Raw genomic sequence first — 21610 nt, forward strand, 5'->3', positions numbered from 1 at the left:
GCACTGCCAGCAAAGGGGTGTAGCTGCTGCAGGAGCCAATACAGCCAGTGCTGCTCACACTTCTCATCATGAACATGCAGTGGTTATGGGTTTGCAGGTTTTAGGTAATTTTATGTAGCCAGCTCCAGCAGGACCCTGGGGGCAAGGGGGTGCCACCCTGGGGCAACTTCTGTGCCCAGAGCTGAACCCTGGCACTGCAGGGGTCTTGGCATCATCTCTGTGTGGCATCACAGAACCACAGGCTGGGCCAGGGCAAGGAGACCTCAGTGGGTCACCGTGTCCCCCCTGCTCCAGCAGGGCCATCCCGAGGCACAGGGCACAGGGCACAGGATTGTGTTCAGGTGGTTCTAGAATACCTCCAGTGAGGGAGACTCCACACCCTCCCTGGGCAGCCTGTTCAGGGCTTGGTCACTGAATAATAAAGTTCTTCCTCCTGTCCAGGTGCAAATTCCCGGGCACCAGTCCCTGCCCATTCCCCTTGTGCCATTGCTGGCCCACCGGAGCAGAGCCTGGGCCCTGCTCGGAGCCCTGTCTGCGGGCACTGGCAGACGGGGATGAGGTCCCTTCTGAGCCCCTGAACAGCCCCAGCTCCCTCGTCAGGGAGATGCTCCAGCCCCTCCATCTTTGTCACCCCCCGCTGGCCCCGCTCCAGGAGCCCCAGGTCCCTCCTGTGCTGAGGAGCCCGGAGCCCCACACAGCACTCCCGGGGCCGAGCAGAGGGGCAGGATCCCCTCCCTGATGCGCTGCCGTCGCTGTTCCCGGCGCATCCCAGGAAAACCCCCCCGGTGACAGCGATGACGTCATCGGCGTCGCCGTCTCCACGGCAACGGGGGAGCGCCCCGCCACGTGACCGCGCGCGGCGTCACGTGATGTTTGGAGCTGCTTCCGGGTCGATGCGGGACGCGGCCGCCGGGCCTGGGTGAGAGGGGCGGGGGACGGGCGGGGACAGCGGCCAGCGGCGGGCAGGGGACAGCGGGGGTCCCTGGCACCCCCCGCCGCCGCCCGGGTACGCCTGGCACCCCCCGGCTGCGGCCCCGGGAGCGGCGCGGTGCGGGAGCGCGGAGGCCGCTGTCAGCCGGGGCCAGCCCGGGGCCGTGTGAGGGGAGCGCGGCTGGTGGTGTGAGGGGCGGGGGAGGCCTCTGGGGGCTCGGGGCTGCGGACGCCGAGGTGTCAGCGGCAGCTGGGTGCTCATCCTGCCCCGGGGGCCGGCGGCACGGACAGGGAGCGGGTGGCTCCGCACGGAGAGGGATTTCCAGCAGGGAATTGCTGGTTCGGTGGGACAGGGTCAGGGTCGGGCCAGGAGCGTGCCAAGGATAATTCAGGTATCTGCCGTGTGCTTTGTGGTCTCCTCAGCACGGTGCTGTGGTGTGGGAACGAGCAGCCGTGCTGGGTTTGGTGGGGGCCTTGACAGAGTTTCACCTGCTGGGGTGGCTTGTCCTGGTGGCTCCGAGGGTCAGGATCCCTGCCCTGGTACAATTCCTGATAAATCCTGGCGGGATTTCCGTGCCCAGGGCAGGGGGGTTGGAACTAGATGATCTTCAAGGTTCCCTTCCAACCCAAGCCATTCTGTGATTCACTTCTCTGCCTCTCGAGATCGTCTCAAAAGTAATTTCCCTGAATCATGTCTCGGGAGAACGATGTTCCAGCTCCTTGCAGACGGATGTTTGTGCTGTTCATCCATTCCTTACGCTTTATTTTCCATGTGTACAAACATGTCAGGATGTGTTTGGTGTGTGACTATTCAGGATATGCCCTGAAGGCATTTGAGTGGCACTGGAATTTCATTAGCATGTCATTAATGATGTCATTCTCCTGAAGGGTCTCTTATTCTCCTCGAAGGCTCACAGCACAGGGAATGGAAATGTTTTCCATGTCCTTTTTAGTGTTCTCACTTCACTCATCAGCTGCAGCAGCACGCTGGGTTTCCCTGGAATCTCAAGTCAGGGTCGTGCTCCTCTTTCCGGACACTTCCCAGTGCTGCTTCCAGCTTGGGAATCCCAGCACGGGAAGGACATGGAGCTGTTGGAGAGAGTCCAGGGGAGGCACCAGGGTGATCAGAGGGATGGAACAGCTCTGATGTGACAGGGAAAGGCTGGGAGAGCTGGGATTGTTCACCTGGAGAGGAGAAGGTTTGGGGTGACCTCATTGTGGCCTTGAAGGGACAGATGGAGATGGACTATTTCCAAGGGCTTTGAGTGACAGGACAAGGGGGAATGGCTTCAAAGTGTCAGAGAGTGGGTTTAGACTGGATATTGGGAAGAAATTCCTCCCTGTGAGGGTGGGCAGGCCCTGGCACAGGGTGCCCAGAGCAGCTGTGGCTGCCCCTGGATCCCTGGAAGTATCCCAGGCCAGGTTGGATGGGGCTTGGAGCAACCTGGGATAGTGGGAGGTGTTGGAACAAGGGGTTGGAATGAGATTCTTTTTAAGATCCCTTCCAACCCAAACCATTCTGGGATTCTCTGTTGTTTGTCAGTGGGGCCAGCAGAGCACTTGAACATAACAACAAAGGCGGTTTGTTGATACTTCTCAAAGCCCAAGTGCCTCGTTTGCACTCTGTGCTGTCATTTAGGAAACCCAGAGCTACTCTGGGACGTGAATTGCTCCTCGTGCTGTCAGTAGGACACGCTCAGAAACGTGCACCTTGCAGGCCACCCTGTCCTGCCCTTGTGCTGACAGCATTCCCTTGGAACCTGTCATTCCCTTTGCACATCCTGCTGCTCCTTGCTCCCAGGCAATTGTAGGGATTCCGAGAAGCCACGTGCCTGACAGATGATTACAGGGGACGTGCAATCCCATGGGAAGGGAGGTGGGAAAGGCGACTGCCCACTCCATGACGTTTTTGTCATCTCACAATGGCACTGGCGTGCAAAAGTAGAGCTTGAGGAAGAAAATGTTGGGGATTCAAAGCTGTTGGATGTAAATGTCAGTAATTTTTCTTCTCAGTTCTGGATTGCTCTCATACTATAGCTGGAAACACCATTTTTTGCCTCTAAAGTGAGTTTCTCCTATAGAATTTCCAGCTGATGTTTGTTCAGCAGATAAAGAGGGATGGAGCTGATGGAAAAGCCACGTGCAGGACAAACATGTACAGGAGAGTTCCAGAATTTCCGGACCAGGATGTCTGAATGTGTGTTTGGAAAGCCCTGTCTATCTGTGAGGCTCCCAAAGCACTCTGGAACGGGGCCTCTCAGCCTAAACCTTGGCTGTCAGTGCAAATTGTTCCTGTACCATGTGGAGTGATTTAGTCTAAAATTAAATGCCTTGTTCCTATCAAATCTGGTTTGAGGATTTTTTGATTCTTGATAGTGACATGAGTCAAGTTTGAGCTCTGAATCAACCCAGTTGTTTAAAGATGAAAATGGTGGGTTTTGGGGTTTTTTTAAGACCAAGCCAATTAGCCCCCATTTGTGACATTTAAACTTTATTTATAATATAAAAATGGTAACACACTGCAGTCAACTGCTGCTTATTGTACTCAAGTCCTTTTGGTTGGTGGGTTTTAGGTAGTCTGGTCACAAAGAAGTGATGTGGAACTTGTTAAACAGGTGATTCTCAGCAAAGGGAGCCTCAGCAAAATCACTTTTGTTTAGAATTTTAAATCTAGATTTGTATCCTTGCCTGTAACAACTGTAAAGGAAAGAAACAGAAAGAAACAGGCAGACATTTTAATTCAGGATTAGCAACTTGGCTTTCCACGTATACGTGGCCCCACTCTGAGGTTTAAAAAGGTAATTTTGCAGTAATTAATGAAAAAGCTGTCCCATGACTAATTGGACACTGTAGGAAACCTGCTCTGGTTCCTGCACGTTCAGGATTGTGATGGTGTGTCCGTGATGGGCAGCAGGACTAGGAGACCTCTGGAAACAACAATCTCTTCATTCATGAGCCAAGCTCTGCTCCTGTGTTACAAAACCATCAGTGCTGATTTCAGAGTGTGCACACGAAAACAGGACACAGAGAGAGGCTGAGTCCCACCTGGGCAGGGCGGAACCCCGGCCATGGAGGAATCCTGGTGCCAAAAACCCTCCCAGCTGACTCTCAGTATCTCTCCAGGCAGCTCAGCAGCCTGTGATGAGGCAAGGCCTCCTTCCTGTGCTGTTCTGGGCCATGCCCAGATATGCAGGGCACAGTTATTATCTCCCAGATACATTAGGCAGCTGCAGAATGGAATTGGCAGAAGGTGCCTTTTGGCCTGGCCAGGAGATGTTTGGTGACACAGCAGAAAAGGGAAGTTGGCAAACAGCTGTTGGAGCAATCTCTTACTCAGAAACAGCTGTTTGCTCCTTCCCCTCCTGGCTGCCCTGGGAATGTGTTTGAGAATAGCTGTGGCTTTCTCTCAGTCCTCGTGGGAGGGGCAGAAGTGGCAAGTGCAGAAGTCACCTTTTGCAGCCTGGAGTTATCCTGGAAGAGCAGGAGTAAGTGGGGTAAGGAGGTCTTGAACTTGGCCTGTAATGCTGTGTTTGTACAGCACCAAACCCTCTGGTTCTGTGTTCTTTTCAAGTAATGTTTTACTTTAATCTCAAATTTGAAATAGGACCTGTTAGACTAAGCTGGAGCTCAGAAACAAAACCCGTGACCCACCTGCCTTCTTTCCCTGTGTTCTCAAGCACCACTGTTAGAAGTGATTATTATTTGCTGACTGCTCATATGCTCTGTTTTTCTCTTCTTTAACCAGAAGTCCAAGAAGGGAGCATGGACCAACCCAGTGGAAGGAGTTTCATGCAAGTTCTGTGTGAGAAATACAGCCCTGAGAACTTCCCCTACCGTCGTGGGCCTGGCATGGGGGTGCACGTCCCGGCAACTCCACAGGGCTCACCTATGAAAGGTAAATTCTGGTCTTTCTGAGCATCTGGGGGGTGCTGGGAGGAATCAACTGAAAGAGGAATCACCTTGAATTGCCCAGAGAAAGAACCATCACAGTGTGGTTTTTACTGGAGACTGGAATCTAACAAAGGTGGAAAGTGACTGAACTGGTTGCTGTAAAAAACCAAATTTCTCTGCAGTGTCACAGAATCAGAATTAGAGAATAGAATAGAATCATTTGGGTTGGAAGGGACCTTCAAGATCACCAGGTTCCAGCCCTGTGAGTGGAAGATGGAACTAAGGCCCTGTGCAGTCTGGGTTTTGAGGGTTCAGCAGTCCCTGGAGCTTGTTTTCTTCAGGCCACTGATCCTATCTTATTATTGGCTGCAGCAACAGGTATTTTGGCAGAGATGGCTTTAAAAATACATAAAAAGTGACCTAAATTCGAGGTTGGTCCCCATGCCAGTGGTGCCAGCTTGCTTTGATGCCTGCAGGGACAGGAGCTCAGTGTACACAGGAGGGGACATATTTCAAGCAGAGTGATGAGTTTTTGAATCTCTGGCTGGGCTGCTTTTGTGACAAGTGCCTCAGATGAACTTGCAGTGTACTTTGTCTTCTCGAGGCACCAAATGCTTTGTGACCTAGTGGAGAATTCCCCTCTCCTGTGCTCCTGACCTTGCTGTCTCGAGGGAGTTTAGCCAGATGTGTGTCTGAAGCTCTGTGCTGCTTGTGGATGTCCTTGAGCGTCCCAGACTGCAGAATCTGTGTCACCATCTCCTCTGAACTAGATCCATGTGACACCCTTTAGTCCTCCCTCACACTCTGATGTTGGCATTTAATTCTTGGTTTGTACGGATGGGTCTGAGATTCACGTTGATCCCATCAGAGCTCTTCTTCGTGTCACACATCTTGCCCATCACGATCTGTAGGAGTAATCCAAACATCCATCAGGTCAATTCGTGTCATAACCAGCCCCAAAGAGGAAAATAGCCGTGGAAATCAGCTGGATGAAGTTTCCAATAACTGGGTTTGACAGAGGAGAACAAAGGGCCTGAGTTCAGTTGAGGATAAAACACTCTCAAAATGAACAAGAACAGAAAATTGGCCTGATGGAATGTTCAGTCAATGCCCCCTCTCCAGGTAAATTTACCTCTCTCCTGCTCACCTGAGCTGTTTGGGTGCTGAAAAGAGGCCATGTCCTAGAAAGTGGCTGAGACATGACTTACAAATACTCCATGAGTAATTCCCAAAGTGCCACACCATCCTTTAAAGAAGCCAAACACTTACAGGCCAGAAAACCTGGAAACTCAGATCACTCCAGGTAGTTGTTTGCTGCTAGAATCCTTTTTCAGTCCTGTAGCTGTCAAGTGTTAAGGAGAAAAGGGGCCACCTATTTAGGAAAAAGCTTGTGGTTAAATTTTAATGGATTTTAGTATTTCAGAGAGGTGGGAAAGCCACGTTGTATGTGAAAGAGTGTAAGACTGATGGCTTGCCTTGCCTCAACATGGATTTCTTGTGTGGAAATTGTTTCCTGTTACAAATCCCCAGTTTTTTGTCATGTTTTAGCCTTAGCACAGCACGCTGTGATTGAGGTCCAACTCCTTGGTTGTATCTTTGAGCACATTTACCTGCCTGAGAAGGAGCTGGAGCAAAACCGAAGCAGAAATGGAAAGGCAGAGCAGAGAGCTGAGTTTTTGCATGGATGCTGAATGCTCTACCCTGAACCTTGGGAAGGGAAAGCTTAGAAAGGAAATGTTTAAATACCTCCTAAGAAATGTTTAAATACCTCCTAAGAAATGTTTAAATACCTCCTGGCTGTTTCTAAGCCCAAGTGGGCTCAGGGCAAGAGGATAAGGGAGTCTGACTGTGCAGCTGACACTCCCCTAGTCCTGTGTCCTATCTGCAGCAGCAGCTGCCTGGGGAAGAGCAGAAGTTCTGGCAAGAACTGATAGGAGACAGGCCAAAAATGACAAAGGACAGGCCTGAAATACACAGGAATACGTGGAGGAGCTGAAGAGCACTGATAGGAGTGGTACTTCATATTTACAGTCCAGGCTTCATGATGGTGTCTGTCATAAAATCCATATTTAACTGAGCTCCTGAAATCAGTGTCAATTCTGGCGTTACTGGTAGATTTCTTTTGCTGGCTGTAACATTCCTGCTTGGGGCTGGGTTCTGTAACTCCAAGGCAGTGCTGAGCAGAGGCAGCTTCTGTTTTTCCCTGTGCCAGACCGCCTGAACCTGCCGAGTGTGCTGGTGCTCAACAGCTGTGGCATCACCTGTGCCGGGGACGAGAACGAGATCGCCGCTTTCTGCGCCCACGTCTTTGAGCTCGACCTCTCTGACAACAAGCTGGAAGACTGGCACGAGGTAAAATGGTGATGGGCACCTTTCTGGGTACCTCTCACAGCTATTACTGACTGCAAATGTTGCATTGTTGAGGGTTTCATTTTTGTGGCTTCTTTCTCATCTCTGAAGGTGATGTTTATTTACTTCGACAGCAACTGAGCAATACATGTGGTGAAATTAATCCAGTGTGGCACTCCACTCCATGTACTTTGTGACTTACAGTCTTGGCCTGTGGGTGAAAAATCTGTATTTTTGTTTTATATCATCATGCAAAGCACTGGAACTGGCACTACTAACATCAAGAAGTTAATGAGCAGTTTAATTTTTAACAGAGTGGCAGTTGATTCCCAGCTTTGTCCCTGTGATGGTGGGCAAGGTATTTATTCCCTCTCCACATTCGTTGCCTTATCTGCAGAACAGATTTAATAATATTTACCACAAAGGGTATTTCTGCAGCCTCATTAATTAATGCTAAATGCTGTTGTAAAATCCTTTGAAGTGCTTGGATGAAATAATGCTCAATAAATGCAATGTAACAGGAGTGAAACAGTCTCAATCCATTCAAGTGTCATTAAGTTCCTCACTGGATTATGCTCTCCTTTTATATTAGTGTTTATTGTTAGAAATACGTGGAAAAAATAGGATCTCTTGGGGTTTTGTGCCATCAGATTCTCATGTCTTTAAGCAGGGAGTGAATGCAGAGTTTGCAGTGTCCCAGCTCAGTGGGGCTGACCTCAGCTCTGGTCATTCACTGGTCGCTCACGAGCTGCACATTTCACACCCCGCTCTGCGTTCAGTCTCTTTAGGCTGCCCTGGAACTGAAAGGTTTCTGTGTGTGCTGGTCCCTTCCTCTGAGACCGGATTAAGTTTTCACAGCCCATCCACACCAGATGAATATCTCCCCACTCCTAAAACCTGCCCCTGCTGGGGATTCCAGAACCCTGGGTAGCCTGTTCCCATGCTTAGCTAATAGCCTCATAGGCTAAACTGTGTCATTTAAGTCTCCTGTGCGGCAATTTCAGACAATTTCTGCCTGCCCTGTTCTCAGCAGGCAGGAGGAGCATCATCACTGCTCCTTATACAACAGCTTTTTATACCCACTAAGGAGAACTTTAATGCCTCCTTTCCTTATTTTAATATAATACTGAAAAAATACCCTTCTTCCAATCGTTCATCAAAAGCCATTTTTTTCTAAATCCTGTGTTTTTGCTGGACTGATGTCATCCAGTTTGCCTGCTTAATTCTTGAGGTGTAGCACCCAAACCATGACATCACCTGAGACGAGGCGTGAAGCGAGGCAGACGCATTACCTCATGTTTGCCACACTTGAATTCAACCTCTGCAGGAGACAGTCACCCTTTGCCAACAGCTGGGCCATTTATTGACCTCTGTGTGCCATGGTCTGCCCCGTCTCTGCCCACCCCAAAGCTCTGTAGAGTGGAAATCTCCAGCCAGGTGTTCTCTGACTCGGAATTATTTTCCACTGATGTTGGAACGTGCTTCCCACTCAGTTTCCCAGTCAAGGAGGGAATTAGGGATTGGCTGAGCTCTGTGGGGAGCAGTGGGAAGCTGGACAAGGGCTCAGTGTTGGCCATGGAGGCAGGAGAGGTGTTCATGGCCCCCCATGAGCGAGGTCTGGCTCCTGGAAGGTGCTGCTGCTCAGCCTTGGGGTTGAGGTGGTTTTTATGACCTGTCCCAAGGGTCTGCCTTTCTCTTATCAAGCTGCTCCTAGAGCGTAATTAAATGAACTCTTGAGGAGAATGAGCAATTAACCAATCCATCTAGATCAGGAATGGCTGGAGAATGAATTCCAGGTAGATATCCCTGTGTTTTTCCCATATTATTTCTTTGTGCTGATTCCACAGGGCCCCTTTTAGGAGGTGAGGTGTTAATGCCAGAGCTCCGATTACTGCCTGATACACATTTCTTTCTTTCTGTTTGTTTTTCCTTCCCTCCCCACTTAGGTCAGTAAAATTGTGTCCAACGTCCCCCACTTGGAGTTTCTAAACCTGAGTTCCAACCCTCTCAGTTTGTCCGTTTTAGAGAGAAGTTGCGCTGGGTCTTTCGCTGGCGTCCGCAAACTTGTGCTCAACAACAGCAAAGCTTCCTGGGAAACTGTGCACACCATCCTGCAGGAGTTACCAGAGTAAGCCTGGGAAGCTGGGGGTTTGCTGCACTCAGGTCAAGGCTGGGTTATGGAATCCTGTGGTGAGGGATGAGTGGGGCTGGGAGGATGCAAACGTCAGTAAAGAAAAAGGGATTTTTTTCCTTTGGGAGTTTGGGAACTGGCCAGGTGAGTGCTTTGCATTGTCTTTAAACCAAACTTGGGTGGTGCTGCAAAGCCCAGGGCTTTTCCTCCTCCAGACCTAAATACCAGAGATGGATAATGACCCCAAAAATGTAGGAGGGTCACACTTCCCTCTGAGTCACTGTGCAATGAATGGTGCAGGGCATACCTGTTAAATGGGATGTGACACTGAGGGTCTGGCCACTTGTCAGGGAATATTTCATCCTGCTTTTCTCTGCAAAGGTGTTGATTTCTGTGGTTTGGCCATGGGCCACCTTGGCATTCTGCTCCCATGGATGTCCTCAGTGGCTTCATTTTGGTGACAGATCCCTCTTTGTGTGGCTTTGTAAGCAGAGATGGTGACAACAGAATGTCCAGTGTAGCCAACCTACCCTTCTCTGGGGTTGGGAAAGTTCAGTTGCCTGAAAAATTGGTGGGACCTGTTCTTTCTTTAATGGGATCTCTTCTTTCTTTAATGGGAATCTTTGGCAGTGATGTGGGGGGAAAAATCATTGTCAGTGTTGTATCAAAACCCCATTTTAATTTAAGCTGAGAGCACTGGGAGCAGCTCCCAGTCACTGCTGGGTTGGTGGCACAAATGTGGAAGACAACCCCAACCAGTCTGTTACACAATACTGGGAGAGACTCAGGGAACACTTAAAAGGTTTTGTTTAATCTCTGAATTGGATGGGAGCAGAGATGTAGTTGAAACACTCCATGGGGAGTGCTCTAAGGTCTTCTCTACACCAAGGTTTTCAGAGCTGTTACAGAAAGTTGTGGTAAAATCCCATAAAATTGATGACATGATCCTTCTTGCCCTGTGCAGCTTGGAGGAGCTCTTCCTGTGCCTTAACGACTATGAAACAGTGTCTTGTTCTCCAGTTTGCTGTCAGTCTCTCAAGCTACTCCACATAACTGACAATAATCTTCAAGACTGGACTGAAATTCGAAAGCTGGGAATTATGTTTCCATCACTGGACACACTCATCCTGGCTAACAACAACCTCACGACCATTGAAGAATCAGAAGATTCCCTGGCAAGGCTCTTCCCCAACCTAAGATCCATCAACTTGCACAAGTCAGGTGAGAGCCTGGAAGCAGGGATGGGTTTTGTTGGTTGATCAGTCTCTCCTCCTGTATAGATGACAAGAAATGAACTTGCTCATCTGTGGGGTTTTCCTGCTGCCCTGGGTAGTCAGTCATTATCAAAAGATGAGTCAGAGCAGCGTGGACCAGTTAATCAAAATGAGCTGGAAAGGTTTTTTATGTTGGTGGTTTCCCTCTGTTTCCCATCCCTGCCTCAGGTACTCCTGGCTGGAGAAGGATAAATAAATGTCTGGCAGTGAAGGGGATGAAAAAATGCCATTTTCCCTTTATTCCCTGTTTTATCTCAGGTAAAATGGGGGCGTGTGCAGGTATGCAGCGTGGATCAAGCATCCCCCAGCAGCAGTAGAAGCTGTCAGCCGTGCTCAGGCCCTACAACCTCACAAGTGATGCTGGAAGCTGCTTTTACACTCCAGCCCCAGAGAATTTTCAGCCAACGCTCCAGAGAGAGAATGAGCAGTTGGAATATTGGGAAGAGCACCCTGTGCTGGGAGAGAAGGAGCTGCAGGGCAGCTCGTGGGGGCTGTGACGTGCTTGTGTATGACACATACACCAGAAATTCATCTGCAGGAGCGCTTCATGCACCAGCAGCTTTTGTTCTTTACAGCTTTATATGCTGTGCAAGTGCTGCTTAAGTGTCAGGCAGGTAGAAGGGACTTTATTAACATGCCCTACAATATAAGCATCAAGGAATCCCTGTAACAAAAGCTTAACTAGGGGAGGAAAAGCCTGTTAAGCTGCATTTGAAAGCTTTCAAGTGCTCCTGTGGTAAGTAGTTTTGCAGTTCCGTTGCCAGGTGCTTAAGCACTCCAGGCTCTGTGTTGCATTTTGATATTTTGGGAGCTGAAAGTCAAACAGGAATCCCAAGGAGCTTGTTAAAACTTTTTGGGGGTTTTAGGGAAAGCTGCTGCACTCTGAAGTTCTGTCAGGTGAAGACTCCAAGATGAGTTGTGTTGATCTCACCACACAATCATGGCTCTGCTGGTGCTCAATCCTCAGCTTTGCTTTATTTTGTCCTCCCTGCTTGCTTTGTTATCCCAAATGTCAAGTCTTGAGGGGGCTGAAAACGAGTTAAAACCTTTTTCATTAAATGGCTGGATGGCTTCTGGGACTGTTTCACCGTCGGGTTGTGAGCAGAAATGGGACCCAAGGTGGTCATGTGTGTGAGGTAAAGCTGTTTGATGGCTGCTTAGTGATGCCTGGAATGAAAGAAGTGCTAGTGACTTTAACACTCTGAAGGCAGCATCCCTTAATAGGCACAACATCACGGATGCTGGTCAGTCCCTAGCAGAGAGGCCAAAGGCTGGGTGCTCCATAAAAAAGCCATGGAGAGCATCCTTCCAGACTTGGAAAACAGCACAAGAGAATTTCAGCTCCTCTGTCTCGTAAGCAAATGTAGCTTTTTTAGCAGCACATCATGAGCAAAAAGCCAACTTCTCAAAGGAACAGCAGTGACACTCTCCTGTCACATATGTTCTTTGGCTATGTCTGATTATCTTGGATCCATGATGTATTTTCTGTGTTTGTTAACACAAGTCTTTCCTTCTGAGCAGGTCTGCATTGCTGGGAAGACATTGACAAGTTAAATTCTTTCCCCAAACTCGAGGAAGTGAAATTGCTGGGAATTCCTCTGCTGCAGTCCTACACCACCGAGGAACGCAGGAAGCTGCTAATAGCCAGGTCTGTTGGTTTGTTCTCCTCAGCAGAGACATGGCAAGGCAAGGAAAGGGTGGGAGCAGGTAATCAGAGGAAGAGGCTGACAGGAGATGAAGTTCTGTGTGAATGCAAAAAGACTGGAGCTTGATCTGTTGGGTGGGAGCAGCTCGTCAGAGGAAGAGGTTGGTAGGAGATGAAGTTCTGTGTGAATGCAGCAAGATTTGAGCTTGTTTTGTGGAAAAGTCACAGTAGTGGAAATGTTAAATCTGACTGCTCTGCTTCTCAGGGAATTTTGCGAGTCTCCCACAAGCCTGTGCACATGTGGTGAAATGAAAATGCTTAATTTTGAATGTGCTTGAGACATTACATAGAACTTTCCTGCTCTCTCAAAGGGACCGAGGCCTGAGCTTCCTTGGCAGGAATTCTCATGGTGTTAAAGTTGGGGCACTTTTGGTGTGACTGGCTTGTTGATGAGCCTATCTGGGCTCCCCTCCTGGGCTGACTGTGGCTCTTGGTGTGTGCCTGCAGGTTGCCATCCATCACCAAGCTCAACGGCAGCATCGTGGCCGACGGGGAGCGGGAGGACTCGGAGCGGTTCTTCATCCGCTATTACATGGAGTTCCCTGAGGAGGAGGTCCCTTTCAGGTAGGAATTCTCTGTCCTGCAGTGGAGAGCAGGGACAGAAGGGTGGTGACTGAACAGGAGATGGGAAATATGTGCCAGCTGTTCCAGGAAAGAAACCGTCCCTCACCTTCCTCCGGCCTTGGCTCCCTCCGTCTGTTTGAGCTGAAGTTGTTATATTATTGGTGTCTGATGATTTGTAGGGTCACTCCCCAGTCAGATTTGATCTTGAAAGTGCCTGTGTCAAGTGCCATTAAACAACAGGACTGTTCAGTTCATGACCTTCATTGTTTCCTGGCCTCTCCCACGGTTCCCTTCATAACCCACCTGTGTGCCCAAAGCCAGGACACATCGTGCTCTCTGCTGCCAGGCCAGGGCAGCTAATCCTCTGCACCATCTGGTGTGTGCAATGTGGCTGGCAATGGGAAGCTGTCCCCTCACTTTCAGGCCTACAAATCACAAGTCTGATGGGTTTTCTTTGCCAAAAATGTCCATCCAATGATCTGTTCATCTTGGTAAACTAATGAACTCGGACAGATGCTGTTCAGTCTGTACCTTTTCTGTGCCAGCATCCACTTACTGCTTCTACTGGGCTGAGGAGGGATCATGGAGCATCGGGTCACTGCCTGTACCTGCCCTCTGCCCTAAAACCCTCATGTGCTTTTGGACAGCAAAGCTTTATTGTCCTTTTTTTACAGAAAAGGGGTAGGACAGGAGTGTGTGTGTGACTCTGAGGGCACAGTCAGAGGTGGGGACACACTGAAGGTCACAGGTGTGGCCTGGTATGGATGACAGAGGTACAAATGGAATCTGGTCAGTGTTTTCCTTGGCTTAACTCTCAGCTAAAATTGTTTTTCTAAAGCACTGGATATGTGACTTGCCAATCCAGTAAGGGGGTGGGAAGGCTGGAATGGGCAATGAGGGCATGGCATTTTATGTGAGTATTAATAGGGTCAGTGATTATAATATTTGTTAAAGGCATGCTGGGGTCAGTTCAGAGGCAGAGGGCACTCATGTAGTCAGGGAGACAAGACAGCTGGTCCTTTTTCTGAGGACAAGTCCTGGCTTGTAATTTTAGAGGGCCTTGAAGCGTAAAAATTGAAGGAAATATTGGAAGGGATAACAGCAGAGGCAGAGAATACAGGAGAGAGGAAGGGGGGACAGGGACTGTGAGCTCATGGTGCTGCTCCCAAAAGGGATTAATTTCCATAACACTTCCTATTTCTTGTGTTTGGTGGTGACAGAATGTCCATGATCCATATATTGCTGGGAAGGACACAGTGGGGTACAGCTTGAGGCACTCATGATGCCTAGGACATGGGTTTTGGGAACAGGCTGTGTGTTACACATCACCACAGACCACTGGGATCAGTTTCCAGCTGGGATCTCACGTAAAAGATTACTGACATACTGACATCTCACCCATTCAAGAAAACCAGGCTGGTTTTGGCCAACACGCCAGCTTTATGCTAGAAAAATTACCTCCCCCTCGGATTTCTTAGCCTTTAAACACTGGTACTGCCTTTTTCATGGTCAATGGCCTCTTTGTCCGAATCCCTTCATCTGTGCAGCGTTTCCAGGAGACTTCTGCAGCTACCAGAGAGGGTTTTTCTGTCCTGGAGGGGTTGGGTGCCACTGCAGACTCCTTTCTAGTGAGGCTGCAGATGGCTGAGTGTCCCTAGTGCTGGGTTTGAGTTCCTGGACCCACAAGCAGCAGCCCTTGTTGGAAGGGAGACCTGGCATTCCTTGCAGGGGGATTTTGTGTCTGTTTGTTCCTAAAACTTCCCCTTCGTCGCTCCCAAATCCGGTGTGGTGGCTCCAAAGGTGGTTTCTAATTAGAAACTCATCAGGACACACATATTGTGGCTGGGGTCTGACATCTGCATTGCAGTGCTGTCTGGAGCAGAGGGAGCACAACCTGAGCACAGAAAACTTCCCAGTGGGAGCAGCCCCTCTCCAGACTGCCAAGGTGCAGCCTGTGATAAGCTCTGTCACCAGAACCCCTCTGCTTGTCTGCAGCTGGAAGGGATCAGGCAGGCAGGGAAGTGGAAGGAACAATTTATCTCTCTGGATGTCGTGGTTAAAGGGAGCGCCGGGTGTACAATCCAATATTGGCTGTCTTGTGGAGTGACGTCCTCGTGTCTGGGGGGTTTTAATGAGCCCTCTGCCTGTCTGCTCCACTGTTTATCTGCAGAGCATCACAGACACTTTCAGCCAGGCTCAGGTCTTCAGCAGCCTCAGCGTCTGCCAGGCTGCAAGGGGTGATTAGAAAAGTCCCCAGGGTGCCTGTTATTGGGGTCCAAAACGAACCATGTGTGCCTTGGTCCTGACTGATTTGAGGGCAGCCAGTCACTCCCACTCCCCATTTTCTTTGCAGCTCACATACAAGGAGCAGGCTGCAAAGCTCGTTCTGCCTTTCCTCAACACAAGGAAATTTCAGAGAGCCTTGCCTGACCTTCCACGTATTTACAGCACATATTTGGATAATCTCGACTCTCTCACAGTGGTTCTCTCTCTCAGCTTGTTTGAAATTTGTCCCCCTCTTTATCCTCTCCCCACCATCAGCCCAGTTCACCCTTCGTGCATGAATCATGACAGTAATTGTGGCTGGTACAGAAGTTGTTGCTGGTCTGCAGCAGCAGAGATGCTGACAATTAAAGGGATGTCCCAAAGGGGACTGAGGGTTTGGAGCAGCAAGAGGTGGGCTCCTCTCTCCCTCTTTGCCGTCGGATGTTGCTGCTGGCAAATCCTTCCAGAGAAAGAGAAACCCTCCCCACTGGTGCCACATTGGCTGGCACTTGCTCTGCCTGCAGGTGGGTTAGATGTGGGGAGAGTGTTGTTTTCTCTCAGCACTAATGGCTTTCCCAGATAAATGGGGCTGATCTACCACCCCAGTGCCTGTGAGAGCAGGGCACCGTCTCACCTTTGGACGCTCTGGTTGTGTCCGTGGGACTGGGGAAACCCTAGTGCCTTGTGGTCCTTACCTCAGTGCCCAGCAGACAGAGGGGCTGCTGTTCTCCAGGAACATTCCTGCAGGACTCCCTGGGGTCACCCAGCCTGCCAGATCCCATCGCAGCTCGGCGGGGGCTGGGACACCGCGCCGATCGCATTCGGCTCCGCTGGGGATTGGGAACACAAAGCGCTTTCTGTGCAGGGGCTCTGAAACGTTACCTGTCCTCAGCAGCTCTCAGCCTTTGTCATCCCAATCCCATTGTGTTTTGTGCTGCCATTCCTGCTCTTTCCCAGCCAGGCAGGGAGATCCAGCCTGGCCCGATGGCAGCAATAGCAGGGGGCAGGGGTGACACAGACTTTCCGTAGCGGGGACCTTGCGAAGGACACTCAGAGAACTTGGCTGCAAAGACAAGGTGACAGTGGAGTGTGTGCCTCTTGCTAGGAAAATTCCCATCTTGTTTTAGAGCAGGTGTGAGGGATCAGCTGGCAAGAAGTGCCCTGTTTGTTATCAGCTCTCAAACTGTGCAACAGCTCACCTTGCTTCGGTGATCTCAGTGATCGTGTGCTCAGAGGAGTGTAACATTTGGGACCTAGATGGCCTTTTGGAAAACAGCAGGAATGTCTGATAATCAGTCGTGAAGCCACACATACTTGGAATCTAAACTGAGGGCTGTGTCCTTTTTGCGAGCCCTGGCTTGGTTCTGGCACTCCTCCGTGAGTTCTGGCACTCCTCCTTGGTTCTGGCACTCCTCACTGGAGCAGGAGGCATAGAGTTGTGAGTGCAGCATCCTCTCTTTCTTCCAAATCCCACTGCAGCCACAGCTGGGATTTCTGAAATTGTAGGAGCCCAAACTGTGCTGTTCAGTTTCATCAGGAAGCTGTTTGGAGCCCAGTCAGCTTCAACATCTCAGACTGGTGGTAACTTCACCTTCCTCAGCAAAATACTCATCCCTAGTGGGACACTGAGCTCGTGTCAGTGCCACGATGCAGCCTGGGGACTGTGGGCCAAACTGACTGGAGTGCTTGGGCTTTCTGGGGCTTCAGGCCATCAGCTGGAATCAGGGTGGATGTCGTGTCATGTGCGGAGCACTGAGACCTGGGAAATGTGCATTGGCTGCACCATAACTCTGGCCTTGTTGAATTTTCCAGGTATCACGAGCTGGTCACCAAGTACGGGAAGCTGGAGCCCTTGGCAGTGGTGGATCTGCGGCCTCAGAGCAGCGCCAAGGTGGAGGTTCACTTCCAGGACAAGGTGGAGGAGATGTCCATCCGCCTCGATCAGACTGTGGCAGAGCTGAAGAAGCACTTAAAAACTGTGGTGCAGCTGTCAACAAGCAACATGCTGCTCTTCTACTTGGACCAGGAAGCTCCTTTTGGTCCCGAGGAGATGAAATACAGTTCGCGGGCGCTGCATTCCTACGGCATCCGGGATGGAGATAAAATTTACGTGGAGCCCAGAATGAAATAGCCTTTTTGCCCACACCCACACACCCCCACACACCCACACACATGCATTGAGGAGTTTTTGCAAGGTTTTTATTTTGGTTGGTTGGTTGAGGTTTGGTTGTGTTTCTGTAGCAGGTGATTTCTTAGCCCGGAGGAAGTGCCCTGATCTGAGAACCATGCCCACCATCCACTGCAGGTGACCTTGAGGTGACAGTTGACTTCAGGACATGTGTTTCAGTGTGGGCAATACCTTGATGTTTCCTTTGATGCTCCGGTATACTCGTGATTTGGCATGAATGGTCAGTTGTTCAAGCTAAACAATGCCAGGGTCCATAAGGGAGGAGACAGCTCGGTGCCGAATTTGACCTGCTGTTTTCTTTTCCTAAATTTTTTGGTGTTTTGCTCCACCAGAGCTCCCTTTGGCCTCGCTATCCAACTGTGGCTCGAGCTTGCTGTAGTATTTTCTTGCAGCTTGGTGCTGTCTCAACCTTTTGTTGTGCTCGAGTTCACAGGAAAGATCTCCATCAGTATTCTGCTTGATTCAGAGCTCAGGTACTTTAGTGCATCCACTTCACCCCGCTGGTTTGGTTTCTGTGAGTGCACAAAATGGGGGAAAGATAAAGAACTTCCTAGGAAGAAGCTTTCTTTTCAAAGCGCACGCTCTATATCCACCTGGTTTTGGGCAGAAAAAAGAGGTTTTGGTTGCTGTACCCATCTCACATGGTGTCTGCAGCCTGTGGGGATAAAGGGTGTGTTGGAAAGTGAATTTTGGGATGTGGTGGATGAGCGCTGCGTTGGAAGGGCTTTCAGAGAAACAGATCAACGAGGGGTTGAAGAGCTGCTTCCCCCGTTGGCCGTCGTCCATCCTGATGCTGAAGAGCTCCCCCCTGCACTTCACCTTGTACCAGTGGGTGCTGCAAGTGGGATGGCTAAAATTCCTCTCCTGGCAGAGAGGAAGAGTCAAGTTGAAGTTTGTGTTTGTTGCTGTTGCACCAGTTCAAACCTAGCACTTTCCCCGGGGCCCCTGGCCGGGGTCCCTGCGTAGGGTCCGAACTCGGAGGATGTGTTGGCTCGGATCAGCCTCTGGAAGTGGAGGAGCAAAGCAGCTGGACTCACGTTTGGGTGTTCAGCAGGTTTCACTCTCTCTCTTGGCTTCCCCCACGCTCCCCTCGTAGGCATCGTGTGCTGCTGCTTCTCGTAGTCCCTGTTTTCTACTGCAGAGCAGAGGCCCCTGCCTGCTCCGTGAAATCCTCCTTCCTTTCTCTCTCTCGTTTCGCTTTCCTGTGTCTTCCCTGCTCCAAGTTCAAGACTTTCCCGATTTCCTGGTTACAAGCAGCTGCACACCAGTTTTTGGAGCTGTGCAGCGAGGGCTCTAGTTACACATGAACTCCTGACCTTCATTTTGAAATGCTCCCTTTATCCCCACGTGCACTTTCTTTCCCAGGATGCTTTTGCCCGCATCACCGAGCTCCTTTGGTATTCTTGGAGTTGTGTAATTTCTCTTCACATTTTATGTGGATTGTGGGGTGGGATCAGTGGGGAGGGCATGAAGTATTATTATCTCATAGTCTTCAGGTTTAGGATGTGGGGATTATTCAAAGGGGATTAGTTCCTTATCCAAAGCAAGAGTTAAAATGGGAGGATTTAAAACAAGTTACTAATTTGTGCCTCATCCCCCTGCCAAAAATAGCAATTTCTTGGCCCCGTTGAGATGAGCAATAGGGAAGGGAGCGAGATTTTCCATAGGTATCATAGATTTTCCATAGATCCGTGGTACCTGTAAACTAAACAGCAGGGAGACAGTGGCAGTGTAACAGAAAATGATGCTTTTATAAGCTAGAGCTTTACTGAAGATGTATTTTCCATTTGGGCAGCGAAAATAATTTGCTGCCTGATAGCAGAACCCTTAAGCCAACACTTCTGTATGATATATACATACCTACCAGTAGGAAAAGTTGTGGTTAATAAGATATTTTGTTATAAAGCAAAGTTTTATGAAGATATGGTTGTTTAATATTAGAAGCCTATTTCAGCCCTTGACCTCCAGTGTAAGTAGGTTATCCCGGAGTGGCTGCAGAGTCCGAGGCAAGCGACCTGTGGGGATGCAAAATATCTCTGACCTAATTCTCCAGAGCAGTAATTGCCTCTGTGGGTGTATTTATGGCATTGTACCTGCTATTAATGAGATGCTGTAACTCTTGACCAACTTCCTCAGCACAATTAAGTGTCTGCGTTTCAGAGAAGGGAATAAACAAAGTCCATTAAAGGGTGGAATGGGATGATAAAGAAGATCCAAGTATGTGCTTTTAAGTTTGTTTGCCCACTAAAAATTGGAGGGATCGGTGCTGTCACCGGCTCAGAACTGGCAGTAAATCCTGATTTTATTTGTGGCAGACCTGGTGGGAACTGGAAGATGGAAAAAGAGAACATAGAAGGTTAACAAGTGCTGGAGGTTTGGTGCTGACACCCAAAACTGCTCCTCTGGTCTGTTCAGGTCAGGATGTGAAATCACCACTCTGCTGCTTCTTCAGGGGAAGGTTTTTCTCAAGGCATTCACCTTGTGTGCAGGCAGTGGAGCACTCATGGGATGGTAGAACCCAAAAATCTTGGTTGGCTTCCCAAGGAGAAGGACTCAGCCCCAAAACCCAGAGTGAGTTTATGTGTGCAGATGATCAGCTGTGTAAAGTGGGACCAAATGGCACACAGCAGTGTGGCAAAGTACCCCAGATCACTTTCCCTTCACGATACCTGGTGAGGAAGGGTCTTGTGTGTGCTCCACCCAAGAGGGGACCAGGTCTTGGGGAGAGAGGAGAAGGTTCTGAGTGGGAGAGGGAGTTTGGGTGCTGAGTGAGGGTGCAGAGGTGGCAGGGGGTTTGATTTAAACCGCTGCCGTGTTGGGAGGGGCCGTGTCCAGGCATTGCCAGCGTGTACCTGCTTCAGCTAAAGGTGCCTGCGTCTGCCACATCCCCTTGAGAAAACAAAACAGATTTGCAAGCTTCCCTGGCTTTGGTGTCCTTCTGTCCGAGGGCTACTTTTGTCGAGAGCTGTTTTGTTGTTCCTGCTAGTTCACGCATAAAAGTCTGCCACGGGCAGCCTGTGCAGGGGGCAGAGCACCTGCTCCACGAGGACTTGGGTGCCAGCTATAAACCAAAGTGTCACACAGCTCCGTGTGCCGAGTCAGACGCTGTGCTGTTGTGGTTTTGGGTAGGTTCCTGTTGAATATCCGTGTTTTTGGCCAGATGTTCCGGGCGGATCGCGTAACGAGCGGTGTTATGGATATGCACAGGGTGCTGGCTGGCCTCTGCTCCCTGGCTGGGATTTGTAACCCTGTTTTTTGGGAGCTGCAGGCGTGCTGGTGGCAGGTGTGACCCGTGGTGACTTGGAGGAAGTGCTGCTGGGGACGGGCTCTCCCTGTGCCCGTGCCTCCTCGGGTCTGCGGTCTGACGGAGGCGCCGCGGCGGCTCTGCCTCCTCGCTTGTCAGTGAGATTCTGTGGGTTCTGTGCATGTGCAAGATTGGAGAATGCAAACGAGGCACTGAAAGCAGCCCAGAGGCTAAAATCTGTATTCCTGGCAGCTGTGCCTGCCTCGTTTGGATGTGGCACTTTTGTAGGCAGTAGAGAGACGCCTTCCCCAGAGCAACGTTAGAGGGGCTTCAGCCATCTCGGGCCTTTGCCTCTGTGATTGCTTTTCTGCAGTTCCTGGAAAGTTCAAATATAATTTAAACATGAAGATCTATCTTGCTCCCTATTAGTGTTGCATTCATATGTAATTTCAAAGAAAAACAACTGTAAGTCCATCTGGTTTTTTATCCTGGTTTCTCTCACGGGGGATACACGTCCCGCTCCCACGATTTGCCTTTGGTTTGCTCGCAGACTTAGCGGTGGAATTCAGGCCAAAATAGGTCATTGGTTTGGATCAGTTCAATAAACTTATGTAAGTTTTTACACAAAAAAACCCCAGTGTCCTGAGCTTTGCACTTTGGTGTCCCCTGAAGCAAAAATGTTTCCTGCTGTCACCCCAAAGGTGTGAGTGAAAACTGCCAGGAATTTTTTGTGTTGTCTGTCCATGAGCTTGGTCACAGCCACCTCACCTGTGCGAGGTGCCACCTGTCAAAAGGAGAAGTCACAGAGCTGAAGGCCTATTCCTCTCCTGGGCTGTATTTCCCCATGACTGGGACTCATCCCCACTTGCAGGTGAGGAATAAAGCTCGAGCTCGCTCTCTCTCCTCATTGGGACTGGCCTTGGGGTTAAAACAAGTTTCAGCCTCATGGCCTGCACCAAACAACCCTGCGGGAGGCAGGAGGAGGCAGGAGGAGGCAGGAGGAGGGAGATGCCCCTCTGGATGGGAAACATCTCCTGGGTAAATCCATTGCCAGGGCATCTCCCATGGG

At 50.0% G+C, this 21610-nt stretch overlaps 1 protein-coding gene across 3 annotated transcripts; it reads left to right on the top strand.

The window, feature by feature from the left end:
• Nucleotides 1-824: 824 nt before the first annotated feature.
• On the top strand, nt 825-18412 carry TBCEL (tubulin folding cofactor E like). 3 transcript variants are annotated; one of them, XM_042034089.1, is made up of 8 exons: nt 825-919; nt 4676-4825; nt 7034-7173; nt 9117-9298; nt 10266-10522; nt 12097-12223; nt 12728-12844; nt 16922-18412. In XM_042034089.1, the coding sequence occupies exons 2-8, from the start codon at nt 4693-4695 to the stop codon at nt 17238-17240; spliced, it is 1275 nt and encodes a 424-aa protein (XP_041890023.1). In that variant the 5' UTR covers nt 825-919; nt 4676-4692; the 3' UTR covers nt 17241-18412. The 3 variants fall into 3 exon arrangements, with proteins under 3 accessions (XP_041890023.1, XP_041890024.1, XP_041890025.1); XM_042034090.1 differs by lacking the exon at nt 825-919 and adding an exon at nt 958-1006; XM_042034091.1 differs by lacking the exon at nt 825-919 and adding an exon at nt 4208-4424.
• Nucleotides 18413-21610: the final 3198 nt, after the last annotated feature.

This window comes from Corvus kubaryi, unplaced genomic scaffold, assembly GCF_017639235.1.
Source record: "Corvus kubaryi isolate FWS band 111438036 unplaced genomic scaffold, C.kubaryi_AGA036_p1.0 37367, whole genome shotgun sequence".
Classification (NCBI taxonomy): Eukaryota; Metazoa; Chordata; class Aves; order Passeriformes; family Corvidae; genus Corvus; species Corvus kubaryi.